The sequence below is a fragment of the Uloborus diversus genome, chromosome 6 (genome assembly GCF_026930045.1).
Source record: "Uloborus diversus isolate 005 chromosome 6, Udiv.v.3.1, whole genome shotgun sequence".
Lineage (NCBI taxonomy): Eukaryota > Metazoa > Arthropoda > Arachnida > Araneae > Uloboridae > Uloborus > Uloborus diversus.
In genome coordinates, this window is record NC_072736.1 from 122,801,651 (window position 1) to 122,822,665 (window position 21,015).

Below are 21,015 nucleotides of genomic sequence, written 5' to 3' on the forward strand. Positions count from 1 at the left end.
GGCTGGATTTTGCTGTATTTAACGGACGGTGTTACTTCGTAAAAATTAGATGTGGAAAGTGTTATAAACAATACCTTTGATGATGGCTGTGTTGGATTTGAAAGTGAATAAGGCTTTATTAGACTTGAAATTTGAAGGGTATAAATTATCCCTCGATCCAATTCCAGTATTGAAGCAGACTGTTATCAATGGTAAGTGCTTTATTAATTTTCCCTTCATTTTTACTACCCTCAGAAAAATTTCAAGTTATACTTACGCATTTCTCACTTATTCCAAGAATTTCCGACATTACATTTGACGTCTTGTTTGCGTTTCAGAAATTATTGAGCGATTAGTATTAATATTATTTATTATACATCTGCGATCATCAAGTTTCATAAACCGGTGAAACTCTTCTCAGGATTTTCATGAAAACCTATCTCGTGTCTTTTTTTTTAAAATTTTTGCATCTAATTTTGAGACAGGGATATGTGCTTGCATTTTCTAACAAGAACTGTTTAAACTCTATCTGATGCTGCAGTCAAATTCAAACATTTACTTTTCGCTATATTTTCTAAAATGTATTCATGACTATTAGGTATTACAGGGGGTGTTTTAAAGGGTATTTCTCTCTTTTTTTGGGGGGGGGGGGGTGCTCCCAATTTGGGGGGTCTTGACGGATTTGGGGTGGGGGGTGGGGGCAAGAGATTTAGATGAGGTTAAAGATTATATTTCGACATTGAATTGCACAAATTTGCAGGGCTTTTGTTGGATATTTTTTCCTCCATAAGCTCACTTCTTGGAGTTGATAATGGTGTTTGTTCCTCGTAGCCCCAAAACACTGACGATGATTTTTGAATGTTCCACTGGATGTTTTTTTTTTCCGTTAGACGGGTTATGATAGCGTGGTTGCTGGGCAGGGCCGTCGCTAGCTAAAATATCTGGGGGGGGGGGGGGGTGTTGACAATTGGCGGCCCCCGTCGATCATTTAAAAGGGTCTATTGCCCCCCCCCTTCCCCCGGGTATTGAAAAATTAATGTTTTTACATATAAGTGGGTGTGTTTTTCGTTGTTTTCCGATTAAATTTGCATTGAGTATACACCCTTTGTCCCCAACTCTTAAAAATTTAAACTGATGGGCTGGGCGGCCCCAAACAGCTCTACTGTTTTCAAGTATATGCTAAAAAAATTTCAAGTGAAATGAAGAACAAGAACCGTTGGTACGAATATCATATAATGCAAGAAGTTCAAAAATTAGTTTGTTAAAGTCTTACCCTTTGGCGTTTTGTCCTGAGTATATCCTAGAAGACTAATCAACATTGACAATCATGAGGTGGCATCTTTTTTTTTTTATTTGGGGTGATCTTTCATTGAGAGTACAGAGTACATGCCATAAACCAGTGAAAGGCTTTAGAGGAAATGCAGATAAGAGTTCAATCGTTGAAAATGTTTTGGAAACGTAGATCCTACTGTTATTGGCCCACCCCCCTGTTAATTTATAAATAGAACAAATCTGTATTAATAATAATTTAATCCTAATTATGCCAAATTAAGATTAACAGAGCATTTTTTCTCGATACAATGTCCCCACATACATACATACTTTTTTACGATTGGATTTGGAGGGAGGGAAGTGTCAGGAGAGGGTTTGAAGGACGTCCTTAAATTCGGTATAAAATACCCATTTTGAGGGGGTCCGGGGGTTTCTCTCCCGGGGAAAATTTGGAAAAATAGATGTAAAATCCTGCATTTTGAGACCTTATCCAGCATTATTCGAACAAGAAAAACATCAGTAAACGAGATGATATGTGCATCACATGACTTCCTTTTACTCCAATTTAATGTCATTTCCCTATTATTAGCATTTTTAATGTAATTCAATAGTTCACTTTCTAAATATCACCAACAGTGGCCAAATCAAAACCAGATTTTTATAAAAAAAATCGCCAAATTTGTAGCCAAGTTGGCAACAAAACTTGGCGACCAAAATACTGGCGATCCATCGACAAGTGTCCGCCAAATTATAACACTACTTGAGTTTACATCAAAATTAACAATGATTCCCCCCCCCCAAAAGGGGCAAAAGACCCCTTTAGAAACACCTGAATGCAACCAAAAGGGTAGGTGCACAACTAGACCTCACTAGGAGTCTACGTACCAAATTTCAATTTTCTAGGACATATCGTTCTTGAGTTGTGCGACTATTACGTACGCACATACAGACGTAACGAGAAAACTCGTTGTAATTAACTCGGGAATCGTCAAAATAGATATTTCGTGTGTCTATACGTTCTTAGACATTTGCCCACGTGTAATCGAGTCGAAAAAAAAAACTCAACATTCATTCGGGGGTGAGTTAAATTGAAATTAAGATCGATTTTTGAGTGAAATTTTTTTTGCAAATACAACAGGGTTGGTAAAAAAACCGTTTTTTTTTTCAAAAAACCCAAAAACCGTTTTTTTTGGTTTAAACCGGTTTTTTTTTGGTTTAAATACTAATTGCGAGAAAAACAATTAATTTTCGGAAGGTAATTGAGGTTCCATGTAATTAACAGTTATTCAATAGTCACATTATACCTAATTTCTTGATTAATTAAAGAGATTAGAACAAAATCTTGTAACTAAATTAAATAATTAAAATAGCTTTCTGCGGGGAAATATTGATTGAAATGTTTGACTTGATTAACATATTAGTATGCATGTATATATAGACCCTTTATGATACGAAATACTGGCTTCATTTTTGATTTCATCAAATGAAAGCCAGATTAGGTCTTTTTTTCTATCAGAATTAGACATTCTTTTTGGGCAGTTCTCAAAAGGTGGGAACAAAAAAGTTAACTTTGAGCAATTTCAAAAATTTTCGAATCTGACATCAATTTTGATTTTATTCTATAGTATGCATACCTAGAACACAATATATGAACATGAAAAGATAGCAGGTATTTGTAAAAATTGTTAATTAGCGAATTAAATCAGCAATCTGTAGGTAACAGATTTTGGACATTGCTTTCCTGTAGGTAACGGATTTTGGACATCATCATAACGTAAGTTTCATCATTTTTGACAATTGTTAATCTGATTTTTAACTTTTCCAATGAAAATTTTATTTATTACTTTTTAAATTTTGCAATTTAATAATAAAGAGGATATTAATGAAATACTTGAATGGCTATACATGCTGCTCCTTACATTTAATAAAGTTTTGGAATGATTTTGAAGAAATTGATGCAAAGTTAAAAAAAAGCTTCAAATTAAAAATAATACAATTGTAAAAAGTGACATCAGTTTTAATAATGAATATTTTTTCTAATGTCATAAGAATTAAAATGATGTCTAAAAAAATTATTGAAGAAAGAAATTCGTATTTCTATTTGGAGATCGTTAAATTATATTTCCAAAAGAAAGAAGAGAAAAAGAATTCTAAAATAATAAAAGCGGAAAAAAAAAAAAAAAAAAATTGCTAGCGCAGGTGATAAAGTCGCCAAAAGTGGTACAGCTGACGATAAACTACATTTGTCAGACTGGAATTCCCCTCTGGTAACCTTTAGCGTATCGTATACTGTGTTGTCGCCAATGTCGCCAGCGGAAGTTTGCTTGGCGATGTTAGCGCAAAATGGCTTTCGTTCGATCATAGAAAGCCATGTTACTACTGTAATTTATGCATTGTTCAATGTGTAACGTATTAATTATGCAAAATACCAATGGATTAAAAAAGATAACATTATAATAACCTTTTTTATTGAGGTTAGAAGACAGTGGATCATCAAAAATTATGAATAAACGGACAGAATTATCGGCATCAAGATCGTTACGCCATTTGGACATCTCACATGTATGTTTAAGAAAAATCATTTTTCTTCTAAGATACTGCATAAAAGCTTATGAAAACACTTTTAAACAATTAAAAATTGATTCTGAGGATCGATAAATACCTTTAAAACAAAAACATCATATACTTAGTTCTCAAATAATAGCATTTTAAAGATCGCAACTTTTGGACATACATCAAATTTCAAAGTTACGTTTTTTTTAAATCGTTTACAAAGTAAATAATCTATCTTTATTTTTGTTATCTGTGTAAAATATTAACAAAAAGTTATTCAGTGTAAGATTCATACCTTTAATTTTTTTTTGAAACGTATGGAAATAATTTAAAAAAATTTTTTTTTAATGGTACATTTGCTCAGTTAACGTTTTGGTATGTCCAAAATTGTGCCTTTTAGCAAAGAAAATATTTTTTTAAGGGCATTTGAAGAGCATTTTTTCCATAATTTATGTCAATTCTTGTCTCTATACAGTATTATAGTTTAGCTCAAAAATTTTTGAGTTAATTAAAATGAAAGTTATTTGGTGTTGAAGCTTCAAAGTTGAGGTCTGTGTTTGTTCCCACCTTTTGAGAACTGCCCTTTTAAAACAATATGAGTAAGTAACTTTTGTAAACTGCACAGGTTAGCTAAGGCAAAGCAAATACCAAAATCCCAATTCCAGTGAACAAAAGGGGGGACAAAACTAAGAATTATCTGCATCCAATAGTCATAAAGCAGCATAGGTGCATAGCCAATCAAAATCTTTTGAGCACACAGAATCAAAAAAAAAAAAAAAAAAATCACCAATGGAGAGTGTAGTTTACATGTGAAGATTTATATATTTCTCAATTAATTTTTACACATACATTTGCATTTTGTTCTGGGAATTTAAAAATTTGTCTTTTAATCTTCCTACATTTTAATATAAGGAACTATTATGTATCATAATATGAAGTATAAACTTTTTTTTAAAATTTGATTCAAAAAATTTTATTTGTGTTCATCTGCAGAACAAATCTTAATTTTCAGGTGCAAACAATTAAGTTAGACTGTTGATTACCTTACAAGTCAAAGTTAAAATTCAAGGAAAGTGCAAATAAATGGGCAAAAATGTCACACCCCTGCAACAGGAGTGAGCAATATAATGGATAGCATCTACAATAAAAGATTCAATCCTTAGTAAATCTTAACTAATCATACAAATTAAGCATAATGATGGAAGTTGACTGAAATCTGCTTTATGGCACATATATGAAATAAAAAATATATTAATATTTTTTTTCGATTAAAGCTTGTAATACATTTTGAAGAAGCAACTTTGCAATTTTAGTATTTATCTCTGCAACTTAGCTAGGAACTTAGCATAAATGGAATTTTACATTTTTCAATATATGTGGGGAAATCAATGTAAACCTGTAAAATGGATTTTTTTTTTGGCTTTTTTAAAAAAAAAAACCATTTAAAAAAAAACCGCATGTTTTTTTTTTAAAACCAATTGGTTTAAACACAATACTTCCTTTTATGGAAAAGGAAGTAAAAAATAGGCAAACCAAAACTTTTTACAAGTTTCACACTTTTAAGCAAATTAAGAAAATGCAAAATATGTTCGTTTTTTTTTGGTTCGGCAAATCGTCGACACTGATCGAGAGAGACGAGAATGAACAACGTATCGTCACTTGCTCAAATCGGCCTTTGGTAGAGTTAATTTTTGATCATCCCTCAATTCAAACGTATCCATTAATTACCAACTGAATACAACTTATTTTAATGCAGAACAAACTTCTGCCAGAACAGTCACTAGTTAACAGCCAAAATGTCTACCAGGAACAGTCATTGTGTCACAAGTAATCGAATTCTAATGGATAGGGCAGCTGTTTTTCACCGAGACGAACTGAGCTCGAATTTGGGCATGGATCATGGCAATAGTTTACTACTTCTCTTGAGATATATGACAATTCTAAGAATTCGTCCTAAAAGGTAGGTACAGTAGGGAGTTGTTGGAGAAAAAGTACTAACTCATGAAATTGTCTCTACACATGATTTTTTTTAATTGAAAATTTAAATCGTAAAAGTTAAATTTTCCACCAGAAAAGTTAAAAAAAGAGCTAAGCGCTTCATTATGCCCTCCTCCCTTCCCTGGATATACTGTTGCACGACGATTTTTTAGTTTTTAAACAGTACAGAAACTGTGCTAGGAAATATCTGGAGAGGTGACGCGAGCTTGCTTGCAAGAGGGACATAGGTTAAAAAGTCAGACCTTCCAGCCGAGACCACCGAGAGCCAACGGCCCCTTGCCAGCTCCCCCTCCGTTTAAAACCCTTAGGCTTTATACTACTGTGACTCCGACCGACCCCCCTCCCCCTCCACGGGCCGGCTCCTTAGTTTTCGATTAGGCTGGCATGGCTTCTCGTCGGCCTTGCTTAAATGTCTATATTTTTAAACGCATTTAAAGCAATGATTCTTACAAACAGCTAAGTAAAATATTAATAAAATAATAGTTTAAAAAACTAATAAACACGCTCTTGTACAAGAATGAACTAAAAAGTAAAAAATAATCTTTTAATGTAAAGTACATTCAACAGGGAAAGGATGTCATGTCCCACAGCGCCACAGCTAAATATAAATTAGCTTAAAACAATGAGAATAAAATAATTGACCAAACAATTAACTTTAATGTAAAAAAGCATGGGGTGCTCTCCATTTACATTTTTGTAATGATTCGGAAAAAATAACGTCTAAGCTTGCAATGAGAAATCTAAGACATCTGATATCAAGCACCTCAAACAATTTATATGATACGATACATTAAGAGTTTGGGTTTTAAAGGGTTTTTTAAATAGTTTATTAATAGTTTTGCTAAATATATTTTCATCAAGGTTTTTTTTCTTTGTGAGGGAGCGGGATTTTAATATTGTTCGAAATAAATTGAGTTCGTGACTTAAATTCAATTTTTTTAGGGGAGAGGGAACAAAATTTTCATTTTTTTCTAATCGCAGCAATTATTTTAATCTGATTCTTCCTTAAAAGACATAAATCTTCGCGATCCAAATAAAATTGCGCAAGAATCTTTGGAGGTTGTTGAGCGTCAGCGAGCAGGGGGCGGAGTCAGTAGTAATTTAAAATTAAATTGAAAACTCTTCAATGGAATAACTTTTCACTTGTAAAACAGGGGTGCCCATCTCCCCCAAGAGCAAGAGCACATCCTCCCCTCCCCCAATATCACAAAGAACCCCCCAACTTGGGTGGCCCTTAAAAAGAGAAACATACCCCTTAAAACACTCCTCTAAAAACTTCAATGGCGCAGTGTGGCCACGATAACCCCTAGGTAAGCACCACTCACTATGTAAAACAAATCTTACCTATAAAGGCATTACAATGACCTCATACACAAGATTATCATTTAGTGGTTGCAAAATCAGTTAAGGCAATTATAGATTATAGTTGTAGAAGTTTTTTTGTTTGTTTTTTTTTCTAACTGAAAAAATAAAAGAAAAAGTAAGTAAAAAGTGCAGTTACACGAAAAGGTTGGGAGGGTCCGAGGGAGTATAAGAGTGCTTTTATGAGGAGCAAATATCTTTACTAATAATAAAGCTGAAAGTATCTCTGTCAGGATTTCTGTCTATCAGGATCTCTGTGACGCGCATGGCGCCTAGACCGTTCGGCTGATTTTCATGAAATTTGGCACAAAATTAGATTGTAGCATAGGAGTGCGCACCTCGAAGCGATTTTTCGAAAATTCGATTGTGTTCCTTTTATATTCCAATTTTAAAAACATTTTCCCGAGGAAATTCTCACAACGTGGACGAATACATTGCGGAATTATCATTACGTGGAAAAGCAACATGGGCAAGCAAATGAATATAGCCAATTGGCGAGAAATTAATCATCCATTACGAACCAAATGACCTTTTCATTTTCTACTGCGGGCAAAGCCGTGCGGGTACCACTAGTAAATAATAAATGTTAAAAACATGAAATGGAAAAAGCGGAGCGCCGCTTTCAACTACATTATGCACTAAATCAGTTTGTTCAAAAAAACTTATAACTACTTACTTAATGTTGCTGAATAAAGCAGCTTTTCTATGCAGCTCCTCCAGTAGTCTTTGACTTTGAGCATGAGCTCTAATTAATAATAGGAAAAATTTCCGTCAACACTCAACTGACAGCGGACGAGTAATAATAAGAAAATAGAATCGGACGTTTTCTCGGAATGTATCAGCAATTCCTTTTCTCTCTTTCAGCATCCTCGGGCTGTCAAGGTCACTCTCAGAACAAAAACTCCTCTTGCAGACTGGACCCACCAGACAGAATTCTACTAAAACACGTGATGAGAACAAAGTGCCCGTACCACACAGGGACACAGGGCTACAAACACTGCTTGAGCCGTCCTATGTACCATCAAATGACAACCGGACGTGGCGAAGACTACAGATCCGCGGGCTATAGAGCAATTAGTTCCTTCGATTTTCGACACAAAGTGCACAGACAGTTGTATCCAGTTGTATCGCTTGTTTCTGTTTTCCATCAAAAACAAAAGAGGGAAAAGTCTTCTTCATTGATGACTTTTATTCCGTGCGGCTGTGCAGTGGTGTAGACAAGGGGTAGAATCGGGAGTTCACCCCCCCCCCATCCCCCCGCATATAGCAACAAAATGATTTGTATTAACACACTGCAAGTGCCTAAAATTGCACTATCCGACCTTTAATTTCGAAACATTTTATATGACCCCCCCCTCCTTCCTTTCTCTCCCAAGGAAAGTTTCTTGATGCACCATTGTGGCAGTGCACTGAAAATCTGAAAATGTTTCACTTATTTATGCAATGCTTCTTTTTTCAAACACGGAATGACTGATTTGTAATATCCCGTTCACGCGGCCCCACTTAGCGATTAATATTCGTATTTTTCGCATCGAATGCCGCTCGAAAAGAATCTTGTTTTTCGCGGCCCCATTTATAGTTTTTTGATAGATAAAAAGTACCGGATGATTTAGATTTCAGGTTTACTGATATTGCTAGTTATATGTTTTAGTTTTTTTTTTTCTTCTAAATTTCAAATAACCCTGCACTTCTTCAAAAAGAATTGATTCATGCCTACTCCACTTAACAGATTTTACTAAAAATGTTGGAGTAACTTTTAAAGTTCTTGCACGTGTTTACACTGTACTTTTTTTTCTAATAAGGGATGACCGATACGTAATCGTCCACGCGGCCCCACTTGGCGATTAATATCCGTATTTTTCTCAACGATTCTTAGCTGTTTTTCGCGGTCCCCTTTATTGGGGGGTTTTTTGGCGATTAGCGCCGCGGTAGCTGAAGAGTACCGAATGTTTTAGATTTTAGGTTTACTGATGTTGCTAGTTATGTTTTAATTATTTTGTTTTTCTTCTAAGTTGCATTTAAGAACCCTCCGCATTTTTTCCTATTTGCGGTTTTATTCATTACATTTCAAATTAATAATAACGTAAAATCGGCGGCCCCTTTCTCCAAAAAATTGGAGGGGTGTCACACCCCCCCTTAACCGACGGCCCTGTTGCTGGGCAAGTTTGGCGATAAACAATAGAGTTGCGGAACTATTTTTACATTTGAAAGTTATTATTTGATGTCTTTTTTTGTTTTATGTGGAAAAATATTTTAAATTGCTGTAAAAACCGCTTCACTCGCTACTGTAAATCTAATTTAATAATTTGACGAAAAGTTTTAAATTCCAAAGAAACTTTAATAGTTTTTTTTTTTTGAAAAGGTGTGTACGCATTTTATACAAAGAAAAATGATCATTTCACATCGGAGGGGGATTGGGGTCAATTTTTTTTATCCAACAGACTTCCATTAAATTTTTAGCATGGGCATCGCTGTGCGGGTTAATTATAATGAAATAAAAATTAAGAAAATAGCTTCTTACGACGGTCACTGCTCTTTTCTATATTTTATGTAACTGATATCTCTATAAAGAAGGTTCATATATCTGATTATGACACATCTATCTTGTATGCAGAAATATACTATTAAAACTTCACTTAAAAATTCGGCAAATCTAATTTAAAATTAATTCAAATATTGATAAAAACTCACCAACTAATTCTTTTCAGTTGTAGAAAAATTGGAGGTGGACGAGGACGCCACAGTTTCAGAGTCTGACACAGGAACTCGGGATATATTTCCATCGAATTTGGGTTTATCAGTTTTTTTTTTACTTTGCAAGAACAGACACCAATGTTTTGTCACCCAAAAGCTTCATTGTTTTTGTCATAGAAAGTCCTTTTCTAACATGCCTTTTTTTAGCAGTTCCCATCTAATACGAGGGGCTAATTTACGGGAACCCTTGCATAACGAGGCTTCGCGCTAACACAAAACTAAAATTTTACATTTCTTGCACGACACAAAATCCAAAACACTGATTTAAACTAATTAACTATTTACAGCACATTTACAAATAACTCACACGAACAAAAACAAAACTATGTAAAAATCACGACAGAAAGAAAAAGAAATAATTTACCAAGATTCTACGTAAAAAATATTTATACATCCAAATCAGGGTTAAAGTTGGGTTCAAAAGTTCTTTAGCATAAAAGCTAAAATTGAGGGGAAAATGTTAGCAAAATGGTAAAATGTTACACATTCTCATATATTTATATATGACTCAGTGTGTTTCATCTCTAGTTGAAAATACAATTCATATTTCATCTGTGACACCTTTGAAGAAATAAGTACAACAGCTATTTTTTAAAAACATAAAATAAAAAAAGAAAATACGATTGGTGTTTAGAACGTAGCAGTCCCATCCTCTTAATAAAGCAGTTATTGGGGGGACATAATGCTGGATAAGACTAATAGTTATTGAACTTAATTGTAGTTTAAACATCTTAGCTAAGATTTAAAAAAGATTAAGTTGATTATCGCCATGCATGCTTCCTCTCTAGGATCATACATTTCTTCTTTTTTTTTAAATTTATTTATTTTTTATTTGAGCAAAAAAGCGAAAATGCGTTGCTTTATTTTCGCAATTCAGATAGTGTTTTCGCATTATGCGAAAAATGCGACCGTAGCGGAAACTCTGATCCAAATGCTTTATCAATCGAAGCTATGCATGCAGCTCTGGAAATAGTTTTACAATAAATATCGTTGATTAAATTTGTTGCATAAAAAGCTTTAGGGCAGCAGACACTTCTTCGATACTTTTATTTTCTGGCGCCTGAAGACAGACAGTGCCGTAGAAGAACCATCTCACGCAGAAATATATATCAATAGAAAAATGACATGTAATGCCAAGAAAAAAAAAGGAATTCAAAAACTTTTTTTATGGTTTCTTTTTTTTTCCAGTGGTCATTTTCATTGCTCAAATGCAATGAACCTTATAACCATTACAAAGTATTGTCGCAAATTAAGGGACGGGGGTCGTGATCCTCATGACCCTCCCCCCCTTTCCTTGTATTCATCTCTTCATGTCACCCCCTCCCCCAAAAAAATTTGAATTAAAAAAGTTTATTTCCATCAAATTTTTAATTTTTTAAAGCAAACTTTCAAATATTTCGACCCCTATGACTCTCCCCCCCCTTGTATCCGCCACTGAAGGGGGCGAGCTTGGGTTAAAATTAAAAAGTGGGTAACGCTGTTCACCCTCCATTACACTACTGTTTGAAACTGAGTTAAAACAATAGAATTTATTGATTGTAATAGTAGCAATCGCCAGTAATTTCTACAACTTCATATTATTGTTTTCAGAAAATGAAGGTTACGGAAGGGGCGGTCGCCCCCACCGCCCCCCTAGTAAATCCGCCACTGGCCCTAATCGATGAATGCAGCCGTGCAAGCCCTGAGAATTAGGTGTGAATCTTAATACGAGTAAAAGCTGCATCCACATTTTCTTTTGGAGCAAATTTTTAATGTTGGGAGAAAAATATTGGAATAACGGCCTCTCTAATTGAAATCTTATTACCAAGAACATTTTCTGCTGCTGTTTCAAGAGCAGTGAAGCATTTTTCTCAATTTTAGTTCATTTAAACCCTTCATCAAATTTATAAAGTACAATGAAATAGGCTTTGTCTGTACACTGTGTGATTCAACCTGCCTCACTTAAGAAGTTATTATGTATGAACTTTTTTAAAGTTAAGCTTAGCAGTACAATACATTTTTTAACCTTTAAATTATTATAAAAGGTCATGTTTTAATTCCCCCACGCTCTGATTTAAATTATTTCATTTCCTACTTGAAAATTTCAGCAATGAAACCATCCATTAATATAACTCTAAACCTCTGAAAACAGAGAAAATTAGATTACTGCTTATATCTTTTAATGTGAGAAATTCCAAAGTACATTGAAGAGTAGATTCTGCTGTCATCTATGATGTCCTAAGAAAACTAATTTCTGTTAACAAAATTATACAGATCAAATTTATGGTGTTCCAAGGTGGGCCATGTCCCAAGGTGCCCCACCTTCCCCTACTGTTGGGCCAACAATTTTGTGCTATTAGAATGACATTTTTTAAAGGTGCCAAATGCATTTTGGGTGAATGAAATATTTGAAAAAGGGAAGACCTTTTGATCAATTCAATTAAGAAATTAAACTGAATCTCTAAGGATAAAATTGAAGATGTCGGGGAAAGAAGAGATGTGCATTATTTTTATTTTTGATATTTAAAAAAAGTAACAAAACATTCAAAATTAAATTTTTTTTAAAATTTTATTTAAAGTGCAAAGCGTGAAATGCACTTTTGACTAAGACTTGTATTCTCAATGTGTGAAATACACTTGTAAAGGTAAAATCAGTTATCAGTTAATCACAGTCCCATAACTAATGCTCCGGATTTGATTACATATGTAGTTGTAGAGTCTTGATAATCTGAGTCTCGAAAGTGCGAGGTTCCGCTTGTTTCGAGGTGCTTACTTTATCTTTTTATTTACATTTTTTAGTTCCAAAAAAATGATATCCATAAAAATATGAAAATATTTTTTTTCCTGCCGTTACACTTATTTAACTAGATACAGTAATTTGTTAAAAAGCATTGAGAGGTTGTCAACAACACTCCTTAAGTGGCATGATACATACATGTTGTCATCGACTGCACAATATGAATTACCAAATGCCTTGAAGATGATAACTTGATGCGTGAAAGTAACATTTATTTGCTGTAAAAAATGTGTAAAACATGCCTTTTAGAGCATTGGAATACCTGATGATAGTCAAAAAGGAGGATTCAAAACTTGATGCCTCACGAGTAATGTGTACGAAAGACCAAACAGAAACCTACAATTAACAGATTTTGTGGTATGCGAGATACATATGCTCGCAAGCACACAGATACAAACGTCATGACAAAACCCATCAAAATGGATTCGGGCAACAATTTGGTCAAAATATATGATACTAGCATTCCCGTTACCCGGCATTGCTCGGGTAATGGAATTAACAGGTTAACAGTGCTTGGTGCACCTAGTTTCGAAAATCCCCTGTAATAATTACCAATTACCTATAGTTTTTTTCTAATTTTGAGAGGATCCCGGGGCCCCTGGACTCCATATATATATATATATGCCCTTGTCCTTAACCGATCTTCAACTGTTATTAACGATTTTTTAAAAGTATTGTTATGCCTATGTTTAAGCAAGAACTTCTTTGTATACAACGTTTTTGGGTTTTTTTTTCCTGGTGCTAAAACTATTAAGCTGCTTGATGAACTGACGTTGGAGTAAGCTTCATAAAATTGGTCGTGTGAAAAAAAGTCTTCTCCAAAATCGATCCCTGCTACTTTTAATGTCAGTCCTTCTGACTTGTTAACGGTTATTGCAAAGCAAACTTTTACAGGAAACGGCACTCTTCTAAATTCAAAAGAATAGTCCGCCTATGATGATGTTCTTAAAAACTTCGCTTCAAGTTTTGAAAAAATGAAAGCAAAAGACAGAAACATTATTATTTGACTTGAGAAAAGCCTCAAGAATCTCGTGAGAAACAAAAACAATATCAAATTTAAAATTCGCTTTCGACCAAAAGTTGAGATGAAGTACTAAATAATGATTTGAATAGAGGAAAGCCTCCGAAAATAAGGGATTTAAATTTCAATGACAGGTTTTAATTTCACAGAAATTTAGGGGTTTTAATTAATTTCTCCTGAACTAATCGATATTTCGAAAAAACCTTTCTTAGTGGATACTTTCATAGTTATGTGGACATGCCTGCCAAATTTCAAGTCTGAGGCTTCAGCAGTATTGGCTGTGCGTTGATATATATATATATATGTTATCTCAGGACATTGATTTTTATATATTAAGATAATATAAATACATACATACAGACTTCGTAGAAAAAAGTCCAAATTTGTTTAGAGGTAAATAAAAACAAAATTTATGTTGAAATTTCAGTGATACTTTTTCACGACAACAATACTGCTTTTCTTCTTATAAGGAAGTAAAAGAGGCTACTCCTTATGTCATTGGAAAAGTGTAAACAATTAATTTGGAAGAATTTTCTTGATAATCCAAGTTTTCAGTAATCCGAGGTGGCATGAGTCCCAATTACCTCGGATTTTCAAGACACTACTGTATTTATTATTAATATTTTCTTTTTTTAGGTGTGAAATGTGTTGAGCTCAGGACAGATGATTATAGTTATTTACATACTCGATTGAGTCTTTTAATGAATCATCTGTTTCAAGATCCCTGGAGCCAGAATAGTGTATTTTACATTAATGAAAGAAACCATGTCTTGTGGACATCTCTTGGGCAGGTACAAATAATTTTAATTTATCTTCCTCTCCCCCCCCATCTAGTTGAAGAAGGTAGGAATATGTCTGTTTAATCATCCTCTGCTTTTATTTAAATTTTCATATCTTTTGAGTTAATATGAATGAACAATGAACATGCAATTGTTCCTTGCTACTTCGAGCTTTCACATTCGCGATTTCACGTAATGCATTTTTTTTCTAAATATATTCATTATCCTTTTCTAATGGACTTGTGAAAAGGCCATCAACTCTTTTCAAAAGAGTAATAACATAACATTTATAAGTAAGGTAAATTCTTCTGAGGGGTTACTGTAGAACTAGAGAGGTTATAAAACGCTGCAAAAAGTTCCAAGCCCAATGATGGTTTCATAAATCTGTATTAGATCTTGACCATTACAATACTTAATTGGCGGTGCACATCACTCTACTTAGAACTATTGTAAAGAGATAAATGCATTTAAAAATGATGTTTGAAATTACTCACTTTTCAAACAGTAGGCAATACATTGAATAGGGAAAAAATAAAGAGGAGCAACTGGGGAGGTAATGTCCCTCCTTTGCGCATATTTGATCACCAGACAAGTTGCATTATTTTCGCAGGTTAGCGATAGTGTGTACGAATTGTGTGTGTCTTTTGTGTAGTTTTACGCACAATAGTAACAATGGGACCCTGTTCGACATCTGATACGTCGTATTTTCTCGTATTTTGTGCAATATATTGAGTTATATGAGCGTAAGTGCGGTAAAAGCGTGTTATTTCATGCCCCTAAGAAAGGTAAATTAGGTTAAAAAGGCATTTAAAGAGGTGTGGATAAGTTTTTTTTTTGCTCCAACTAGGAAGGAAAATATTCACCTTATAAATAAATAATCCTATTTTGCTTACATTCATTTATTTGCAGTAGAATTTAGAGCATATTAATCCTGACAAACAAGGGTTGACTATATAATGTTGCACACGCAGCTTGTTCTGATGCATTTAGTTTATAGTGGGCTAAAGAGGGCTAAAAATCACATTAAAAATTAATAACTTTTCCATTTAATTTATGAAAAATCCGGCAATGAGGTACATATAGTACTCAACATCGACAAAAATTGCTCCTGTATATCAGGGGGGTTCTGATGGAGCATGAATTTTTTACTCTTACATACCGGGCTGGGCATATAATTATTATAATTACATATTGGTAATTTTAATGAAGACTTGTTATGTAGTGTTTAATTGATGCTTAATTAATCTTTTTTTTAATACTTTATATTGAGATAATTCTTGATTCAGAGATAAAGCTGTTAAATTAATTTTTTGTCCGATTATTGCTATACAATAAATTCAATTTTTTAAATTTTATATAACAAAAAAAACTGGGCACGTAAAATTTTATTCGGGCTTGTATTTTTAGACAAACATGCCCGGCAGTAATGTAAAACTTTTAAGACTTTTCTAGCCCTGTTGTATACTAAATTCCATGTTTCTAGGTCTTACCCTCTTCCTGAGAGTTCGCAATAAACAGACACACATACATTTGCATACATTCTTTATTTCATTAATGAATTACACATAATATCAGTAGTGCTAGAACCAGCATGACAGGTGTAGCAACTGCCAGAATAACTCAAAACTGTTAATAATTAATCCATTTTTATTAATTTTATTTTGCCATACTAACTTTGAGCATGTTCTAGCCCCCTGTACTATATAGTATTTTAATAATATGCTGTCTACACAACTACTGTTGTAATAATTTAACAGTATAAACATGTTTTGAAAGCTGTTTATTTTTATTTATTTATTAATAATTTTTTCAATATTTCACCTTTATTCATAGGATGGACGTTTATTTCCAACACGCAATGTCTGGGAAGTGCCTTTAGATGTTTCGTGTGAGCAAGCGAACATTACAATAAATTTCCCTGGTGCGGATTGGGCTGTACTTTGTAGTGGCAAAAGTCTAAGTGTTCTATATACTCCCAGCAGAGCAGCAGGAGAACCTTGGATGGTAAATTTTGCACCACATATTTTTTCTTGTTTTGTAAAAATAACAAACTATTTTAATATGACCATAACGAAATCATGGCTAAAACCAACGTTTTGTTAGTTACGTTTGGTTCATTGTTTAATTACATTGAAAATCTAATGCGTAATACAGTTGGCTCTCTATTTAACGATGCTCTATTTAACGACTTTCTCTATTTAACGGCGGCTTTTCACGGTCCAAGATAGTCCACTATAGTGTTAAAAGCATTCTATTTAAGGACGATTTTTTGTGGTCCCTTGAAAGTCGTTAAACAGGGAGTCAACTGTATATGCATTAAAATGAAAGTTTCGGCTAAGACGAACAGAAGTTTTGACCTTTTCACTGAAAATTTGGAAATCGAGTATACTGTTTTTTTTTTTTTTGAGCAATCACGATTGCTTATTGTTCTCACTTGACTGTTTTTGGCGTTCCTTTGATTTTTCCCACCGCCACCCTCCGCACCATCACGGTCGACGGGCTCCTCACGATGCTGCACCTCTAGCGAAAGCCGTCTCTAGGTTGCATCCATGTCCTACACACACGTGCATACATACACAACTACACACGCACACCCAAACACATACACACACACACAAACACATATACACACATACACCTACACACACCTACACACATACACCTACACACACATACAAACACATACACGCACGCATACATACAGACACCCACACATACACACATGCATACATACAGACACCCACACATACACACACAAAAATATACACACACATACACACAACTACCCACACATTCATGCCTGCACACACACACATACACATACCCCCCCCCCACAGACACAAACACACATGCCTACACACACATACACATAACCCGTACACAAACACACATACCCCCACACACAAACACACACGCCTACATACACACACTCGTGATTGCGAAAAACATAATTTGATTTCAAGATGTCAAAATTCAAATTATTTATTTATTTTTTTTTGTTTTTATATATTGCTCATAAATTTTCCTGATTGTACAAAGCTAACCATGTAAGAGTTAAAAATAGATTTCATTATGGATTATCACCTGTCCCTCTATTGTTGGTTATCATCTTTCCAGAGCTAGAAGTTGTCCTAATTTTCCTAAAATTCCTAATTTTTTAAAAACTATCCTAAAATTCCCAATATTTTGAACTTTGTCCTAAAAATCAAAAGTTTTCACCCCCACCCCCCATTTATGCTAAAAAAGAGGAAGTCTTACTGAAGACTAATTCAAAATCCGGATTTAGACTTTTTGTACTAGTCCCACAGTTTTTGTGTACGTCTCCCAATTCCTAAAAATCATTTGTCTGTTAATAACTGAATGTTGTATGTTGTAACAGTAGATTTGTCACCTCAATGGTAAATGGAAATCTTGAATCTTTTAGTTCGTAGCCAGTGCAAAATTGACTTTTAAACCACTTTACTATAAGTAGAAAAAGCTACTTGATCCAGGACTCATTCCTTTTAATGAAATCAGTAAAGCAATCTTAAAGCACCACAGCAAATTGTATGGCACGGAGAAAAGTTTGGCATATGAAACATGTTACTACATTTTATCCTTATTATAAAGTGGAAAAAGAAAGTTAAAAAAAATTAAACAGTCTCGATTATCAACTCTTGTTAAAACTTTGGAACATGTGCTATAAAATTAAAAAAAAGTTTGTTTAATCATAAAATATTTGTACATTTCAAATGCAGCAACCCCTTGCTGCATCAGGCCTTGTTACAAATACAAATACAAAAGTGATGACCAGCAACAGGCTCTGGGCCCAGCTAGACTGGTCCTAGTCAATTTACAATCCCCAGCATTGGCGTCGTCAGCTGAAATTTATTGGGGGGGACCATTTTGACTCTGTCATTTTCAAGTTGCATTAAGAAAAATTCGTTTATATATATATATATATATATATATATATATATATATATATATATATATATATATATATATATATATATATATATATGTGTGTGTGAAACAAAAACTTGACATCAAATAGAATTGGATTTACATTTGATACAATACTTTCAAAGGTTTAGATCTTGATTTACATAATTACACAATAAGAAAAAAAAATAAATACCAACAGATACATTTTTTCTAGACTGCACATGGAATACGAATATCCGTGCTATTTTTTTGTGATCAATTTCGTCCAAGATGTTTTTTGTGAACGTAACATAAAACAACATGATTCAACCGCTTTTGTGTCATAGTCGACCTTAGATACAATTTCAGCTTTCTCAGCGCAATGAAGCTTCTTTCAGCTTTACACGACGAAGGGCGGCACACGAAGAGTAGCCGCACCAAATTTTCAACATTTTGAAACAGTGGACAATTGAATTAACCGTTCTTAATGAATGAAATCATCAAAAACGAAATCTAGCTTCATTGAATCAGCCGCTTTATGGAATCAAAGCTGTTTAGAACAAAGTGTGACTCATATATAAGCCGCGACAACTGTATAATTAAATTTTATATTACATAGTGATAAACCCTGCAGTTCTAAGTTCTTGGCACAAGTTGGATTCGAAAGAGTTTAATTTGATGTTTTTTAATTAAAAAATTAAAGTATATAATTCACCCTTATGACATTCACGAACCTACGAAAAACACAAATACAAAAATAAAATCCTTCATACACTCAATGCATAAGCAACCAAAAAACAGCAATAGCCATGCCCATGTACTCGTATATACCTTAATTTATGATTTCTCAAAGTCAGCGGGGAAAGTGCCCCTCCTGATCCTCTTTAAGTGATAGGCCTGCCTTGAGAGGCACACTCCACAGATTGAAAAGTACTGGCCTACACAGAGAACAAACAGCATTTGGTGCATAATTGAATTCTGATCAGCGGACGATGGGAAAGAGATAGAGAAATGAACTGCTTTTTTCTGACACGTGACAATAAGTTTTAAAATGGTTCTTTCAATAAAATTTGTTCAGTAAAGCAGGATTATTAATGGATAATTTTCTGTTAAGCTTTAATAACTAAAAGGAGTATAATTTATTCCATTAAAATTTATAAAAGATGAAACATTTCAAAAAAAAAAAAAGAGAGAGAGAGAGAAAGTTGAACGCATTAGCTCGGATAGGACTCATAATGTCAAAATATTGACTGTAAAGCATACCTGATTAACAGGCATGCAGGGGCTACTCGATAGGAGGTCACTGTGAACTTTCATAAACTTTCCTTTCCCAGAAAATTCTGACGAGTCTTCAAATTTCGAAGTTTTTTGTGAAATATTGCATTAAAAGGAGATTCTTATTAGATAGTGATGTGGGTAGTAGTGATGTGGGTAATTAGGAATTTCATTCAGAAAATCGAGAAATAACCTAATCTGAATAGTATAAAATCGGGGAATCCCTGCATGATACACTAAACAGAATGGTACTTACCTATCACGGTCTTTTGACTTTTTAAAAATGGTTCCGTGGATGTTGTTGATGATTCAGTAGTTAGAAATTACTCAGGTTCATTTGACGTAGAAGGTTTGCTACATTTTCCCGTTTCAAGTCACCTATCCATAGCCGTAATCGAATATGTAAAAAAAAGTATTTTTACCAAAAATGGAGCGCTCTTCAGGTCACTTACTCTCAAGGAGACTAAAAGACAATATGAAATTATTTTTGTTTTTGTCGGAACGTTTCCCAATAGGGAAGCTCCTTTTATTTCTGGTTTTTTTTTTCTGGTCATCTTGCGCTTCTTTTTTCGTTGGTCTACCGGAAGTGACATCACAGTATCCATCGTTATGCTGACTTACGATTTGCTTTTGAAATTGCACGTTCCTTTTTAGACTCCTCCTCTTTTTTTTTCTGTAACGTAACGCTTTTTTGGTCAAATTTGAGATGCCGCAAACACATTTGAGAAACCGCGCTTCGGTAAGGTACTTTGAAGCCACGTGTTGAATAATGACAAACACATGACACGTCCTTTCCCTTTCTACCCCAAACTTAACCTTTGACCAGCTAAGTGGTTTTCTAAAATTTTGAGCATCCTTTGGCCAGGGTGTAGTTGCCAGCTGCAAAAAACCGCCAAAGAGGTCAGGTGTCTCATTTTGTTTGGGTAACGTCGGGGTCGCTATAAATTGAATCGAATCGGAGAAACAAACACTGCCAAACTTGAAACAGAAACCTGGAAGCGCCGAGAAACGAGATAAGAAAGAAAGGGGCAGAAACTCAGATCCCCGTCTGACTTCTGTTGAGTCGTAAAAAGGGGGAGGGGGAGTTGTCCATCTAGTTTCAGTATCTTAAAGTTGTCCCGTTGTTTCCCCCTAAATAGCAACAAATACGCTGGAATGACTTTCAAGCAGGGCTGTGGAGTCGGAGTCATTAGAAAACATTCCGACTCCGACCTTCTTTTTTACTTTCATTTTCACTGACTCTCCTTGCATTTTTTAAAAACTGACTAGCAATTGGTTCGATTACACGTATAAAAAGCTACTAATGAGAAAATAACTGCGATTATGGCAATCAGCTAACT

General features: G+C 34.2%; 1 protein-coding gene across 1 annotated transcript in view; it reads left to right on the plus strand.

Annotated features, from left to right (window-relative positions):
• Positions 1 to 28: 28 nt before the first annotated feature.
• Positions 29 to 21,015, plus strand: part of LOC129224694 (nudC domain-containing protein 1-like) — a 65,450-nt gene continuing 44,463 nt past the window's right edge. Inside the window, exons 1-3 of the mRNA XM_054859241.1 lie at positions 29 to 191; positions 14,352 to 14,506; positions 16,328 to 16,498. Of these exons, the coding sequence (XP_054715216.1) occupies positions 80 to 191; positions 14,352 to 14,506; positions 16,328 to 16,498 (438 nt within the window). The 5' untranslated portion in view covers positions 29 to 79. The remainder of the gene's footprint in view (positions 192 to 14,351; positions 14,507 to 16,327; positions 16,499 to 21,015) is intronic.